The following is a 17,011-nucleotide window of genomic DNA, read 5'->3' on the forward strand; positions in this document are numbered from 1 at the left end:
AGGCTAGCACTCTATCACTTGAGTCACCAGGCTACTCAACAGCTTTTTCTGTTCATGTGGGCCTGAGGAATCGAACCCAGGGTTTTATGCATGCTAGGCAAACACTCTACCCCTAAACCACATTCCCAGAACAGATTTGAATGTTTTAAAGCAAAAGAATTATCCTCAATGGAATTAATCCAATCATTCAGAGTGTAGGAACTGAAGGGAGGGTGAGAGCAGAGAGGAAGAGGTGATTGGTGGAGGGTATCCCCCCTTCCTATGTGTAGGCCCCTAAAGACCCAGAAGCCACACAAGCATGCCCTCCAAACTCCACACAGCAAGCTGTTCACTCTACTTACCAAGTTGAAGTTCTCACAGACTGAGAAACACAATGAGCTTATTTGCAAGCCTGGGTCATATCTGCCTAGCAACCCAACCCAAAAGACTTAGGGGACTGGAAGTGTGGACGGAGAACCCGCAGGCCAACTGGGCACAAAAGAATCTGTTCTCATGCAAATGATCCTAAGTGAAAGGGCTTGAAAAGGGAGAGTCTGGGACTGAGAGAGGAGCTGGCTTTTTCTCCAACAGAGGTAGAGGGAGCTTTGCCGGAGGGCATCATAGCCTACGTCCACTGGGAGGGAAGGGCAAAGGGATTCTACCCGCCTTACCAGCTCCCACATACCTACAGAGGGGGCCAGCAGGAAAGCTGAAGCCTTCGCTTAATTTCCTGGTCCTAGACCTCCATCTCCAAAGATTCTTTTGTTCTTATTTAGAACCAAACAGAGTTAGTTTTGTTGGGGGGAGGTGGTGATTAGCATGGTAATGGCAAGACTTTTCCTGAAGAAGCAAGGGGAAAAAACCTCAAACAACAACAACAACAACAAAAAACCCAGAGGTTTTCATACTTGGTCTAGAAGGATGGAGGGAAGGCAAGGCCCTTCTAACCAGGCTGCGAAGCTAATTCTCAATCACCTCGCCATTATCTAAACACACCTGGCCAAAGTCAACTTTGGAGACCTATTTACAAAGCCCAGTGGGATTCTACAAATACGGTGTTACAATTCCTAAACTAGGGATAACTATTTGCAAGAAGCCTGCTGATGGAATTTTTTTTAAAAAAATCATGTGAAACATAAAAATATAATTAACACCAAAAGCAAGAATACTAATACCAACAGTGAGGTTTCACTTGTCACTCATTGAACCCTTGACTCAGTACAAGATGTGAAAGTGCCAATATTTCATGTGAACTGTTCCACGCCACTCTGTCTAATGATGGGTAACATCCCTAAATGCCTAAACAAGACAATCCACGGTGACATATTAAATGTACCTGGGCCAGGCACTGGTGGCCCATACCTGTAATCCTAGCTACTTAGGAAGCTGAGATCTGATGATTGCAGTTCAAAGCCAGACTGGACTTATCTCCAATTAATCACCAGAAAATCGGAAGTGGCGCTGTGGAAGAGCTGAAGAGCTCAGGGATAGGGTGCGCCCAGGCCCAGAGTTCAAGCCCCAGGACTGAACAAAAAAAAAAAAAGAAAAGAAAAGAAAAATCTCATAGGATGTGTATTAGATTAACCTGGAAGCAGCGCTGGCCAGCCACAGAGCCACACTTCAGAGGAACAAAACCCTGTGATAATCCATTCACCGATCTGGAAATGAGCTGGCAAGCTATGGCCTCCTCCTACAAACTGGCAAAGCTGCTGCGCAGCATCCTGACTGGAACAGTACTGGAGGCCATGGGGGGGGGGGGTGCTTTGCCCCAATGGCCTTTATCTCCATTGAACCCCACCGCCACAGCTTCCTCGCAAGGGATGGCGTCGAACCCAGGAGACGCTGAGCTTATCCTCATGAAACCAAACAAGCAAGAAACGATTTTTTTTTTAATTAAATTTCCGATCTCAGGCTCCTCCCAGTGGCGACCCTGGGTGCACACTCCCAAACTTAGGTTGTCCGGAGTTTCTAACGACACTCTGTGCAACCCTAAGTAAGGGAAGCAAAGTCCACAGAGAAAGGGGGAAATAAAAGGCCTGGAGTTTGGGCCCTGTTTCCAAATGAACCCCGCAGGTGTAAGGATGGAGATCTGGAAGCTGCGTCTGCGCCCCCACCCCCACCCACTCCAGCCCTGAAAAGTGCCAGATCCTCTGACAGACGCGTGGTTCCCCAAAAGAAATTTTTAACCGGGGCTTTCCGGACATCAGACAGCTCAGTTCCCAGCACCTTGAGCCGGGGACTTCGGAACCAGGGGCGCCCTAACCCGCACCTCCCGATCCCTCCCTGGGCACTCCGGGGGCGGGCAGCCGTGCACCTGTGCCGGCGCCGCCTCCGCGGGCAGGGCGCGCGGCCCGGGCGAGGGATGCTGACTCAGCCCGGCCGCGGGCATCCCATCCGCGCGGCGCGGATGCTGGGGCGCTGCAGCAAAGGCTCGGGGCGGGGGTGGGGTGCAGAGCACCCGGAGAGGCCCCGCCACAGGCTCCCCAGGGGCCCCACTGCGGCACTCCCTCCTCACCCTCCCCGGAAGGGGAACTGCAAGGGTGCACGAGTTGACGAAATCGGGGGAAGTGGGGCGCAGAAGGAAGAACTCGGGCGCCGCGGCGCGCGCGGCTCACACCCAAACTGGAAGGAACCTGTTCTGTCCGGGGCGCGCGCGTGTTCCCAACTCCCCGCCAGTGCCTCCAAATCATCAGGGCCCCGGGAGAGCTCGGTGGTGGGGGCGCCAACGAGGGTTAGGGGTGGGGTGGGGTGGCTGCCAAAAGGAAAGCAGCCTGGGAGGGAGCCCCGCGCGCGCCCGCCCGCCCACCGGGAGCAGTCGGAGAGGAGGGTGCCGGCGCACCACCCCCAGCGCTCCCACTTGCATTGCAGCAGAATGCCGGGGTCCACTTGCCGCCAGGCGCGCCAAGACGCGCGCGAATTGGGGGAAATGAGGGCATCGTGCCAAGGCCTCCCCAGTGGTGCCAGCTGGGGGCAGCCAGTCCCGGACTGCGGCGCAGTTACCTTCCGTGACCCCCAACCCGGGCAGCGGGCGGGCGGGCGGGCGGGGCGCGCGCCCGGCGCGGTCCCGGTCCACGTGGGCCGGCGCGCGCGCGCTAGGCCGGCCCCCTCCTCGGAGGCGCCGGCGCTCGCAGCACATGGTCGGCGGCGGCGCGCCCCCGAGGCCGGCGGAGACCGGCTGCAGCCGGTATAGGATAAGAGATAGGCAGCGCGACGCGGGGCCACGGGCGCGGGCGGCGGCACGCACAGCCCGGGCGCAGGCGATCCGGGTGGGGGGGGCGGGGGAGGGAGGGTGTGGCCCTGGTGCCCGAGGCGCGGGACTTGGTGGGTGGGCCTTGGGTGTACTGGGCTTACCGGCCGGAGCCAACTAGTTATGGACTCGGGCCCTGCGCACGACAGGGTTAAACCTTTTCTCATGTAACCGAGCGGCTTATAAGGAGGGGGAGGCCAAGCCTCCGTCTTATTGAGAGCCGTTGGGGGTTTATTCTCTTCCCTTCTAACTTGGTGAGTTGGTTTTAATATTTTACACGTTTAAAAGTTTGCTTGTGGGGTGTGGGTTGGGGGGGTTAAATAATATCAATAATGTGTGTATGTGTGTGGATGGGGCCTTTTGGGGGTGGGGAGGGCAGAGGAAAACCACTTCACAATTTCTCATTCTGGAGAGCTTATTCCGAAGATATTCTCTCTGTGACACTTGGCAGAGCCCAGGACCACCGGGAGGACGCGCTCTAGGCAATGTGGGCCGCGGAGAGTTGAAACCATAAGCTGGTACAGTTGGGGTCCGGGGAAATAACCTTAAACCCCGATCTGGCCTTTGATGGTCTTCCTCGTCCCGGGTGAGGACCCCTAAGGCTGTGGGGAGACTCGAAGTCGGGGTGCTCAGTCCCTGTTTGGATTTTTTTTTTTTTTTGCATGAAGTTCCCTGCGCGTCACTGAAGCGAAATGTCAGGTTCTTTCCTCGCGGGGCTCGCGCGCGCACGCAAGGCGACCACTGAGGCGCATGAAGGGAAAGCGGGGTTCCCTGTCTGGATCCCCTACGTGCCTCCCCCCACACTGGGGTGCCCAATGGACCTCCCCTCCCTCTCCCGAGAAGGCAAGATTTGCTGGCTGATCGCGGGTCTTTACACCTTGACCGGCGCCCCTGGCCACAGGGCCCGCGCAACTTCCCAGGTTCGCGGGGCTGCGAAACCCTGGGAAGCGCCCGACGTGGCCGAGTCGCTCTGAAGTGGTTTGGCAGAGGCAATGGGTTCTTTACTCCTGGATTGTTTACATACCTTCCACACCTAGAAGACAGGTGAGAAGAGTTTTGCTAAGTGGCATGTAAAAATGTCACCAAAACACGGGGGGGCTTAGAAAAAAAACAAAAAAAAACTTGTAAGTGAAGAACAGCAGTGAAAACTTGTCAACCTGGAAGCAAGGTTCTGTTTGCCGAGATTCCTCTGTATGCCAGTTCTTCTCTGAAGGAGTTGTGCTTTTTTTTCTTTTTAACTGGGGTACTATTGAGACTTTCTGTGATCCTAACCACTTTTTTTTTTTTTTTAACCAGTCCTGGGCTTGAGCTCAGGGCCTGAGCACTGTCCTTGGACTTTCTCAAGGCTAGAGCTCTACCACTTGAGCCTCAGCACCACTTCCGGCTTTTTTCTATGTATGTGGTACCGAGGAATCGAACCTGGGTCGTCGTGCATGCTAGGCAAGCACTCTACCACTAGGCCAAACTCCCGGCCCCCCTAACTACTTTTATAAGGATAAAGGATAAGGAAGGTGTCAGGTTGAAGGAGGTGGGGAGGGAGCCAAATCCTAAATTTCTTGTGATCCTTCTTCTCTATGTCTCACACACTACTGGGTGGCATATTGGTGGGATAGGGTGTGCCAAGAACACATGAGGTCGATGAGACCTCTTGTGATTAAGATAAGGGGCATCTGTCCAAGTTAGAAACTGAGGGTATGTAAATAAAACAGTGCAACCAAGTGGAAAAAGTCCTGTCTTAATGAGTACCATGAACCCTGAGTTTTTTTTTCCTGTGGTTTCCAAAAGCAGGACTTTTCCTCAGTGGAACTCATGAGGAAGACACTTAAATTAGGGGCTTGAGTTTCAACATCATGCTTTTGAGAAAAAAAAAAAAAAAAGGCAATGGTAGACAATGACTCCATGCTGTCTCAGCACCCTCCAGGTTAGAGTTGGATTTTTTTTTTAACTAAAGAATTCAAATGAACTTTACCCACCTACTGACTGGTTTAGACAACGAGGGCCAGAGACAACTTGTCTAAAGCTGTTGTGCTCAGGCTCTGTATAGTTATACCATTTCCATGGAAGCCTATATAGTGAACTCTTAAGCTCTGAGCTGACTCTGGACTGACCTGAGAGGGTGTATAATCGATATTCTTATGCCCTCTGGGCAAATCATGTCTCACCAAGTTAAGTCCCAGTGAAAATCTAGGTAGAACAGATCTCCAAGCCTTGGCAAACTACCCATTTATTCAGAGGAACACTTTGTTTTGTTTTATTGATTGTTTCCTTTTGAGACAGGATCTCAAAGTAGCGCAGGCTATGGTGAAACTGCCCTCCTGCTTCCCCCTTCTCTTCCTCTCCTCCCCCAAAGCTTGGATCACAGGTGTGAACCACCCTACATATGGCTTTTAGTCTTTGGCTTTCTTGCTATTATTTGTTTTCTCCCCACTCTTTTTTTTTTTAACCACAAACAGAAACTCAGCACAGGCTACTTACTACTACAGAGTAACTGACACCCTTTCCCATATTGTGATGATTAATAAGGCCTAAAAATCAAAGCTATACAAGTGATCACTAGGCAGATTTGTGGTATGCTATCTCATTTAGCACCAAGATAACCCAGCAGTACCCCTCCCCAGGGATAACCATAGTTCTGTCACCAACACTGAGAAGGGTTTTGTTTTCTGTCTGCAGAAATCCTAATCCTGATGAACCTTTCACATCCACACACTCCCATGCATCCACCCTTCCTCATCTTGAGTGACTTTGGAAGGCTAGTGAAGGAGGGCTGTGTTGAAGACTGTTTCCTGGAGCGCTCCTGGCTTCCGTCTTAGATGGATTGTTCTCTGTGTTGGGGGAATTAATGACCATCCTGGGCAGCTCAGCCTCGAGTCTGAGCTATTTCCCCTCCCTTTCCACCTCTTCATTTGCTCTCAGCCTTGGTGCCTGACATTACCATACCAAGCACAGGCTTTTTAAAGCATCTTAGGCTCTCTTTGACTCAACCAAATATTTCATCAGACTCTAAAATGACTATAGCCCTTCCCAAGTATTGGGTTACTGTGGGAATGGGGTTATCAAGAAGATGAGTAGATTTATCATTGCTGTTCAAAATTTGTAAAGTGAATCCAGGAGATGAAAACCATCAGCAATCACACCTATGAAATGACATCCTACAATATTTTCTGTTGCTCTCCATTTGGAATAAAACTTTTGTCTTTCCAGGCATGGCATTTGGAAGATTGAGGTAGTAGGATCAAGAGTTCAAGGCCAGGGCTTGTTGGTGGCCTAGTGGTAGAGTGCACACCTGGCAGGCACAAAGTCCTGCCCAAGGACAGTGCTCAGGTTCTGAGTTCAAATCTCAAGACTGGCAAAAGAAAAAAAGAGAGTTCAGGACCAAGTCAGGAATCACTGGCTCATACCAGGAATCCTAGACAGAGATCTTGAGGTCATGGTTCGAAGCCAGCCTGAGCAAGAACTGTTTTTGCCAGTCTCTGGACCTGAACTCAGGGCCTAGGCTGTGTCTCTGAGTTCTGTTCTCAAGGCTAGCACTCTACCACTTCTGGCCTTTTCTGTGTATATGGTACTGAGGAATCAAACCCAGGGCTTTATGCATGCTAGGCAAGCACTCTATCACAAAGCTAGATTTCCAGCCTCCACGAGACTCTTATCTCCATTAAACTACAAAAAAAAAAAAAAAATAAGTGGAGCTGTAGCTCAAGAGGTAAAGTGATAGTCTTGACCACAAAAGCCCCAGGACAGTGCCCAGGCCTAGAGTTCAAGGGCAGCCTAGGCTATGACCCCTTTGCTTTAGCAACTTGAACCAGACAACTTAGACCCAGAATGCTATACACACATTCTGAAAATTTACCTGCATAAAACCGTATAATCCTGAAACTTGAGACTGGAATGGATGACTCATGCCTAGAATCCTAGCTATTCAGGAGACTGAGATCTGAAACAAGCCAGGCAAACAAGTCCATAGCACTCTTAATCTCCAGTTAACCACCAAAAAGCCAGAAGTAGAGCTGTAGTTCAAATGGTAGAGCACTAGTCTTGAACAAAAAGCTCAGGGATAGTAGCCAGGCCCTGAGTTCAAAGCCCCAGACCAATACAAAAAAAAAAAAAAAGAAAGAAAAGCTCTAAGAGATATCTTATGTGGATATCTTATTATTTCACAGTATTGTTATACATATCATTGAATATTAGTTGGGCTGAACATAACTATAAGCATATCTATAGATGTGTCTGAAAGGATTTGCAACTGCAGAAATTTTTCCATATTCAGGTAGTCCAGCCTAATCAAGAAGACTAGTAAAGCCAGCTTCCCTTTGGGGTTTGATAGATTGTCTACTCTTAGTGGTATCATGGCTCAGACCTGCCAATTCTGGATGTTTTTTATCCTTTGAATGGGAAGGCATAGCGAGGGCAGGGGTACTTGGATTCAGTTAGTGAGGGCCCAGATAGGGCTTTGGCAGGTTTGAAATGCCTCATTTTTCACTAGTCTAGATTGCCATAGCCTCAGAAGTCCAAGGCACCTTGTGGCAGTCACCTTTGAGGAAGAAACGAGCAACGGACAGCAGAAGTCTCGTGTTGTGACTTCCAGTGTACCGTCTGTCCGTGTAGGTACCCCTTGCTACATGGCACACTAAAATCAAAATCAGAATGTTGTTTTCTGAGGGAAAACGGGAGCAGGAAGGGTTGGATGGGTTGTCTCAATGGCCTGTAACCCAGGTACATGTCCAACAGAAGGTGTGAGGCTTGTCAGTGCGAGCCCCTCAGTTCCCCTTTTCTGGGCTTCTTTTCTGATTAATATTCCTATGATCCATCTAGTTTCTCTTCACCTAAGGAAGGCTGTCTTCAGTGTCAGTACCAATACCGAGTGTAGTAGCCATTGTGGGTCCAGGGTTCTGCTCTGATTCCTTGTGTTACTCATCGGTTTATTCCATTCATCCGTCCCAGGGAAGCGTTACTTCTAGGTCCTTTGAGGGCTCACATATATGTCAAGGGTAGACCAAAATTATCCATAAACTATATATGATTTAAATATCCAGCAACTAAGAAGCATGGGAGGTAACTCTGCTGTATGTTGAACCTTCCATTCTTGTGCTTCTGAAATCTCTTTTTTAATCGTTTTTATTTCAGATTAAGAATGACCCAAAAGAAATCAAAGCTTTGTTCCACTGTCAATGTGTATCCTCAAGTGCCTGATGGAGGATGGGGCTGGGTAGTAGCTGTTTCTTTTTTCTTCATCGAAGTCTTCACGTATGGCATCATCAAGTCATTTGGTGTGTTTTTTACCGACTTAATGGAAGGTTTTAATGAATCCAACAGCAGGATCTCCTGGATCATATCAATATGTGTGTTTGTCTTAACATTCACAGGTTAGTACTTCTTCCAGCCCAGCCGTCATAGCAAGGCCTGGCCCTTTCCATCTGTCCAGCTACACACCACCAGTCATTGTTCATGGTACATTCTCTTACATGTCCTGTTGAACCATTCCAGCCTCCATTGAGGAATACAATGTTGAGAGGGCTGGGAGTAACAAGAAATGGGGCACTAAAGAACAAGCCATGTTGAAGCAGGCATGTTTGGTACATGCCTATAATCCCAGCACTTGAAAGGCTGAAATAGGAGGATCTTGAGTTTGAAAGTGGGCTTCAAATCATGATCCTCCAGTTCTCAGCCTCCTCCTCCTCCTCCTCAGTCCTCCCTCCCTCCTTCCTCCCCTCTCCCCCTCTCCCCCCCCTCTCCTCCATAGCTAGGATTACAGGCCTGAGCTCCCTGTACCCAGCTCCAAATAAAGTTCTTTCAGAAAGAAACCAAAACAGAATACCTCACCACTATAATCCTAGCTACTCAAGAGGCTGAGGTCTGAGAATCACAGTCGGGAGCCAAACCAGGCAGACAAACCTAAGAGACTTTTCTCTCTAAGCAGCAAAAAAGCCCAAAGTGGAAGGGTAGCTCAAGTGATAGTGTGCCCTCCTTGAGCAAGAGTATAAGGCTCTGAGTTCAAGCCCCAGTACCGGGGAGTGGTGGTGGGGGAATGCAGTGTGTCTATAGAGGAAAAAAATTCAAGCAATCATAGGAAATTAGGTAAAGTTGTTTTTTACGACAGAATAACGAGTGCATACCTAGTTTTGTAAATACTGGTGGAAAGCCAAGACCTTTCATCTAATAGTATAGATAGAAGTTTCATACTGTTCCTCCGGTATGTTCCTCACTCATCTCTTTCTCTCTCCTCTTGGAACTGAACCCTAGGTTTTTCGCATGCTGGGGCCCTGGTTACCACTGAGCTACACCTTTAACCCCTTGCCTCTCTTGTTGAAGAGCCCCCAAGAATCTTGTTTCATTTGAACCCATTCAGTAACCACTGCATGCAGTGCATGACAGATCTAAGCATGGTGCCTGGGGGTCGATACTTGCCCGAAGGACTCACTCTGTGTTCCTTTTCCCGCAGCACCCCTGTCCACAATCCTGAGCAACCGCTTTGGACACCGGTTGGTAGTGATGGCCGGTGGGCTGCTGGTCAGCACTGGGATGGTAGCGGCCTCCTTCGCACAAAAGGTCTACCATATGTACATCTGCATTGGGGTCATCTCGGGTGAGTGAGTGCCTACTTGGATTGGAGCTCTCTACAGGGAAAGGGAGTGGAGGGAAGAGGAGGGGAGGGGAAAAAGTGAGGAGATGAGGGGAAGGGAGGGAAGGAAATTAAGTTCAACTATTCGTTTAAAATAAGTAATGTGTATAGTCTGGCTTTAAACTAGGCAACGTGGACTAGTTTAAATGCAATGTATAAGTGTATTCTCAAATGCCTAAGTGTTTTCCTATTGGGGGGGAGGGAGAGAGAAAGAGAAGCCAGGGGTGGGGGGGGAGGGAGAGAATGTTTTGGGAAGAGTCATTGTGGCTTGAATCCCAAGCTTCAAGCTTCCTAAGTGGGCGCTGTACCACATGAGTTAAACCTCTTAGCCCTGTTTTTGTGGTGATTATTTTTTTAGATAACATTCTGCATAAGTTTCTGCTCAGACTAGCCTAGCCTCTAACTACACTTCTTCCTCTCTCAGCCTCCCGCCCAAGTAGCTAGGAATACAAGCCTTAGCCAACCATCACGCAGTCTTTGTTTTCAAATACATTTGTCAGTGATGAGGATAACATCCCTTTTATCTTAGTTTGCAGCCAGAAAGCATCATCTTTCACCAACTAAGGCTTTAGTTTCTTTGCTAGTATTTTTCAAATCAGAGTCTGAGGCTCCAGGGCTGTCAGGGAGATGTAGTATGCTGGGTTTATGCTTAGGGAGACTAAGAAAACATGTTTCCCTTTGAAAGGAGTTTGACAGGGAGGTGTGGTGATGTATGCCTGTAATCTCACCATTTAGGAAGCTGAGGTCAGTCTGGGATGTAAAACAATTGCAAAATAGACAGCGTCTACACCTTGCTTCTGGGTGGTATTTACATACATGTTATATACATACATACATACATACACACAGTTAAATTTGCACACTCTGTAATTTTCATAAAATAGGCTTAGTTCATATAGAGACTTATTTCTACATGCAAGTCTTATGTAAAATCTATAGGTAATAATATTTGTTCAGAACTTAATTTTTTTAAAGTTTTTATGCTTTTAGCAACCCAAAACAGAATGGTTGCGAGCTATCTCAGTCATTGGTGAAACTTCATATTTTTGACTATATCATGTTTTTCCAGAATGAATTATTTGGACTTCAGAATTTAGAATTCATGACACACACTGAAAAGATTCCTGATCTCAGTCATTCTCACCCTAGAGATGTAGAAAAAGTGTAAGCTAGTTGGACACCAGTGGCTCATACTTGTAATCTTAGCCTCTTTGGAGAAAACTACAAGAGGATCCAAGTTCAAGGCTGGCTAGTGCAGAAACACTTGAGACTCCATCCAGTCCATAGGTAGATGCAGTGATGTGGACCTGTCTTAAGCTACAAGGGAGACTGATATTGGGAGGATTGAGGTTACAGACCAGTCCAGGAAGAAAAATCTGAAAGATTACTTCTTCATAGAGGGAAGGTGGACATGGCAGCCTATAACTGTCATTCTAGCTATGATGGGCAGCATAAAATAGGCGGATCAGAGTCTAGGCATAAACCCAGATGAGAGACACCATCTCACAAATCAACCCATTAAAACAAAACAGGACTTTGAGGTGTGGCTTAGTACCCACCTATCAAAGTCTAAAGCCCCAAATTTGAACCCCAGTATCCCCCTCTGTACACACATCCTGCCGCTGTAGATGTAGCCTTCCAGAATGAGTACATATGTGTTTTCACTGTGTATTTTGGTTTGTGTGCACAGGTTTCGGATACTGCTTCAGTTTTCTCCCAACTGTTACAATTCTGTCACAGTACTTTGACAAGAGACGCTCAGTAGTCACTGCTGTTGCTTCTACAGGAGAATGCTTCGCTGTGTTTGCGTTTGCACCAGGTTGGTGGGCAATGACAGTCTTTATAGAGTCACTGGAGCAGGGGAACCAGGCTAGGGGCCCTGCTATATTAGCTTTGGCCAACAGCATGCATGCTTTTTACCATCTGCCTAATGAAATGGTACTGCCCTTTCCTTAGCACTCCTCCCTCTCTCTCTCTCTCTCTCTCTCTCTCTCTCTCTCTCTCTCTCTCTCTCTCTCTCTCTATCTCTCTCTCTCCCTTTCTCCCTTTCTCTCTCTCTCTCTCCCTTTCTCTCTTCCTTTCTTTCTTTTTTGGTTGTTAGTAATGGGCCTGGGCACTGTCCCTGAGCCTCTTTGTGCTCAAGGCTAGCATTCTACCACTTTGAGCTCCAGCTTCACTTCCAGTTTTCTGGTGGTTAACAGGCTTTCCTGCTGGGACTAGTTTTGAAGGACAACCCTCAGATCTCAGCCTCCTGAGAACATAGGATTACAAGCATGAGCAAAAGAGCTCAAGGATAACACCCAGGCCCTGAGTTCAGGCCCCATGGCCAACAACAACAACAAAAAGTCAGCAAAAGTCAGGACTGGTTCTGTGGATCAAGTGATAGAGTAGTAGCCTAGAAAGTGGCAAGACCTTGATGAGTTCAAGCTCTAATATTGCCAATAAATAAGTGAACAATAATAAGAAAGAAATGTTACATGGGTAACACATAGAAAGATAGAATTGGCCTGTTATTGCCAAATGAGTCCAAAGCACTTGTAATTACCCAAGCCACCTAAATCAGGTGGCAAATCTAAGTTTTCCATATTAACGAGGGAACAAGAGGTTGGGATAAAACATGCTGCAGGGGTAGGGGGGCCTCCCAGGATACCTGGGGCTCTCTTGCTAAGCTCATGTTGGGCAAACCAAGGCACTGTATCAATTCACCTTGACTGTCAGCTCTGGAAGTTTCAGTGAACATTACCACCCTTTTCTGAGATGGTTACAGATAGTCTTAAGTTCGGGCTGGCCTGGGTTATCCCTGTAGTCATGGGACTGCTGGCCATCTGAGCATATCCTATATCCAGCCTGGCCCTTCAGCCTCAGCTCCAGCTTAATGGCAAGAGGGCCAAGAACTCAGGTACTTTAAAGATACATCTCAGGGGGCACCTGGAGAATTGTGGCATTTAATTCTAGGATCATCCTGGGAGCTTTTAAAGTCTTGTTTATCTTTATTGAATTTACTTTTCCCAAGGATTAGATGAGTGAGTGCATCATGATACAGCTCAGAGATTGGTCAATGCCTCTAGTAAAGGGTCAGATAATAGCCAGGCACTGCTGGCTTATGCTCAAATCCTAGCTACTCAGGAGGCTGAGATCTAGGGATCAAGGTTTGAAGCCAGCCTGAATAAGAAAGTCTATGGGACTCTTATTTCCAAATAACCACCAGAAAACCGGAAATAGAACTGTGGCAGAGTGCTAGCCTTGAGCAAAAGAGCTCAGGGATAGTGCTTAGGCCCTGAGTTCAAGACACCCATGACTGACCAAAAAAAAAAAAAAAAAAAAAAAAAGGCCAGATAGTAATCTTTTTTTTCTTTTTATCCTGCTAGGAGTCAAACCCTGGGCCCAGGCAAGTGCTCTACCACTGAGCTACACCCCCCAGCCCTAGAGAGAATATTTTAGGCTTTGTCAACCATATAGTTCTTGTCACAGTAGCTCAGATCAGCTGTACAAAAGCATCCCTGGCTGTGTGAATGACTGAGCATAGCTGTGTTCTAGTCCAGGTTTATGCATCTGATTTGACCAGACATTCAATGGGATTTGACCTGTGGGCCACATGTGCTAAACCTTGGTGAAAATCACAAAGTTATTTCTTTCTTTTTGCCTCAGTCTGGAAAAGTGCACCCTTCAATATTCTTTTGGTTGCCTGGGCTGGCAACCATTGTTGCATATGTACTCATTACTGCTGTTTGTATAAAACTGCTGTACATGTATTATCCTTACTGATTCATAAATTGCACCAAAACCAAGAGTAAAGGATAGATTGGCCCTGTCTGCATTGCTCAGTAAAGTCACACACACACACACACACACACAAGATTATTGCTAAATCCTCATTAAATCTTCATCCATATTTCTTCCTGATACTGTCTCCTGGGTCTGGAGTCCATTACGGGTCTTAGATTGATTGATTGATTGATTGATTTTTTGTCTCCTGCTTTGTCTAGTCATCACGAAGCTGAAGGAGCACACTGGCTGGAGGCACAGCCTCCTCTTCGTAGGCCTCCTACAGCTGAACATCATGGTGTGTGGGGCCCTGCTCAGACCAGTTATTATCCGAGCACCAGGGCCTCCCAAAACCATCTCTCATGAACACCGCAAAGAAGTGCAATATATGCTTGAAAATGAGAAAACAAGAACCTCAATCGACTCCATTGACTCAGGAGTGGAACTAACTACCTCACCAAAAAACGTGCCTAGCCACCCTAACTCAGAGCTAGAACCCAGGTCAGACCAGAGGCAGAGCCTAGTGGCTGGCTCCAAGCCCAAGGAGAAGAAAGCCCCGCTGTTAGACTTCTCCATCTTGAAAGAGAAGAGTTTCATCTGTTACGCATTATTTGGTCTCTTTGCCACCCTGGGCTTCTTCGCACCTTCTCTGTATATCATCCCGTTGGGGATTAGTCTGGGCATTGAGCGGGACCGAGCTGCATTTTTATTGTCAACAATGGCAATTGCCGAAGTGTTTGGCAGAATTGGAGCTGGTTTGGTGCTTAATCGAGAGCCCATCCGCAAGATCTACATTGAGCTCATCTGTGTCATCTTACTGACCCTGTCTCTGTTCACCTTTCCATTTGCGACGGGATTCTGGGGTCTCACGTCATGTAGTGTGTTCTTTGGGCTCATGGTTGGAACTATAGGAGGGACTCACATTCCACTGCTGGCTGAGGATGACGTGGTGGGGATTGAGAAGATGTCTTCGGCAGCTGGGGTCTACGTCTTCATCCAGAGCATCGCAGGGCTAGCGGGGCCACCGCTGGCAGGTAACTAACATATACACTGAGTTGGATTTGTAGAGTTGGTAGGAATTAAAGTCCATCCTCTTGACTTAAAATATGAAGAAACCAGAGTTGAAGGCAACGGTCGGACAGAACCTGTCTGTAGGGCCAGTTGCAGGCATTTTCTGTCATCTTGTCTTACCTAATTCTACACAGAAACCCATATGTATGACCGTAATAATCACTGTGTGATTATATAGTGATTATATCACTATACACCAAGAGAGCTAAAGAGAATTCTTTTTTGGGGGGGCGGGGGGCAGATCATGGAGCTTGAACTCTGCCTAGGCACTGTCCCTGAGATCTTCAGCTCAAGGCTACCTCCCTACCCCTTGAGCCACGAGAGCTCCACTTCTGTTTTTCTGGTGGTTAATTGGAGATAGAGTCTCAGGTCCTTTTGTGCCTGGGCTGGCTTTGAAAGTTGATCCTCAGATCTCAGCCTCCTGAGTACCTAGGATTATAGGCATGAACCATCACGCCCATCGCTAAAGAGAATTCTGTAAGCCATTTTTCTTGGGGTGTATGTGTGTGTGTGTTATTACTTGAACTCGGGACATAGGCATTGTCCCTGAGATGTTTTGCTCAAGGCTAATGCTCTACCACTTGAGCCATAACACCATTTCCAGCCTTTTCTGTGTATGTGGTACCAAGGAATGAAACTTAGTGCTTCTTGCAAACTAGGCAAGCACTCTACTACTAGGCCACACTCCCAGCCCTATCCCACAGTTTAGATTCTCTGCCAAGACAGACTTAAGCAATGAAGAACTAAGTCGGCAATTTAGTTTTTTTCAGGTGCCATGTATACTGTATTTTTTTCTGATTTATCCTCTCCAGCGTAGCAGAGATTTTTGCCTTTGACACTGTTTCCTTCAGAAAAACAAAATACAAGAAGGAAGGTGAAGAAACTAGGGAATTTCTGATTGGTGTAACCTGGATAAGAGCAATTATGATGCAGTAATAATGATGGTAACACAGCCCATACTTTTTCCTTCCAGGTCTGCTGGTGGACCAAAGTAAGATATACAGCAGGGCCTTCTATTCTTGCTCCGCTGGCATGGCCGTGGCTGCTGTGTGCCTTGCCCTGGTGAGACCATGCAGAAAGGGACTGTGCCAACCCCATCATTCAGGTAAAACAAAGACAGAGCACCAGCGTGGGAAGACACTACAGGACATACCTGAGGACTTTCTGGAAATGGATCTGGGGAAACATGAGCACAGAGTTCATGCGAAAATGGACCTAGTATGACACATTTTCGAGTGACGGCAGCTGCCATGTGGGCTGGGAAGCAGCAGAGTCCAGGGGAGATTGGGGAGAAGGCACTAACCACTGGATGCCACTTTCAAGGGAAATGTATCTGCGAATAGCACCTTTCTTTTCCCTAAGTTTTCCTCTTTGCTTTTTAAAAAACAACAACAAAAAAACACCAAACCAAACAAACAAAAACACCCAAACATTTTCCCCTTATACTATAGCTGTATTCTGTAGCAATACAAAGAGATATCTTCTGTTTACAATGCTAACATAGTGCCATGAATTGGCCAAATGCTCACTGTAATAGCACTCAACTCATAGTAACACTATTCTCTGAAAACAAATTGGCCATTCCAGATTAAAACCCCATGAAGTGTCACAAAATTTCCTAATTTTCAAAAATATGAGTTGTTTTTATGAACAATTTGAGAACAAGACTGAGGTTTCTATGAACAAATCATGGCCTCTGGATTTTTCCAAATACGACATAGAAATATAGTGTTTAAAAATCCAACGTTTGATTAATAATATGCAAAAAATAAAACCACATAACATATATAACTTGAACTTCATAAATGTGAAGATTCCTTTATGGCCAGTCAGCAACAGATATTTTGATACAGAAGAGACTAAATTGCATTTTAAAATGTATTTCCTGTTGCTTTTAATTTTTTAGAAATATGTGATTGTAGACTCTTTAATTTAAACCACTATTTATTGTTTAAGTTATTCTAGGATGCTTCAAGGTAATCAAAAGAGGTAATCTGCCGAATGTTTTTTTTAACCTTCTTTCCACAATCCTTTAAATGTCTAGAAGAATTCTTGTCTTATAAAATTATCTCATCAAAGGCCAAGTTATAATAATTATTCAGTAGTTAAAGGCGATGTATGCTATTTAAAAGGGGGCAGTTTGCCTTAGTTTTGAAGTGATCATTTTTTTTTTGTCATCTTAAGAATACTTGAGGATCTTCTTTGATCAGAAGAATCACATTTCACTGAATTGTTGAAGCAGTTCTGACCTTTCTTTTTTTTTTTTTGTAACTGTTAAAGTATATTTCAGTATTTCATTTAGGAATAGCAGAGACCTTGATGTTACCATC

The 17,011-nt window shown here is 46.7% G+C and overlaps 1 protein-coding gene and 1 pseudogene across 1 annotated transcript; both read left to right on the forward strand.

The window, feature by feature from the left end:
- The first annotated feature begins 2,341 nt into the window (after nt 1-2,341).
- LOC150051128 (uncharacterized) lies at nt 2,342-4,200 on the forward strand (annotated as a pseudogene).
- Slc16a6 (solute carrier family 16 member 6) lies at nt 3,291-16,316 on the forward strand. Its single transcript, XM_090349857.1, has 6 exons — nt 3,291-3,480; nt 8,351-8,589; nt 9,666-9,809; nt 11,536-11,664; nt 13,832-14,644; nt 15,655-16,316. Exons 2-6 carry the CDS (start codon nt 8,358-8,360, stop codon nt 15,903-15,905), a joined length of 1,569 nt encoding a protein of 522 aa, XP_090205983.1. The 5' UTR covers nt 3,291-3,480; nt 8,351-8,357; the 3' UTR covers nt 15,906-16,316.
- The last annotated feature ends 695 nt before the right edge of the window (nt 16,317-17,011 follow it).

The sequence above is a fragment of the Megascapheus bottae genome, chromosome 17, assembly GCF_031878675.1.
Source record: "Megascapheus bottae isolate mThoBot1 chromosome 17, mThoBot2.hap1, whole genome shotgun sequence".
In the NCBI taxonomy this organism is placed as follows: Eukaryota; Metazoa; Chordata; class Mammalia; order Rodentia; family Geomyidae; genus Megascapheus; species Megascapheus bottae.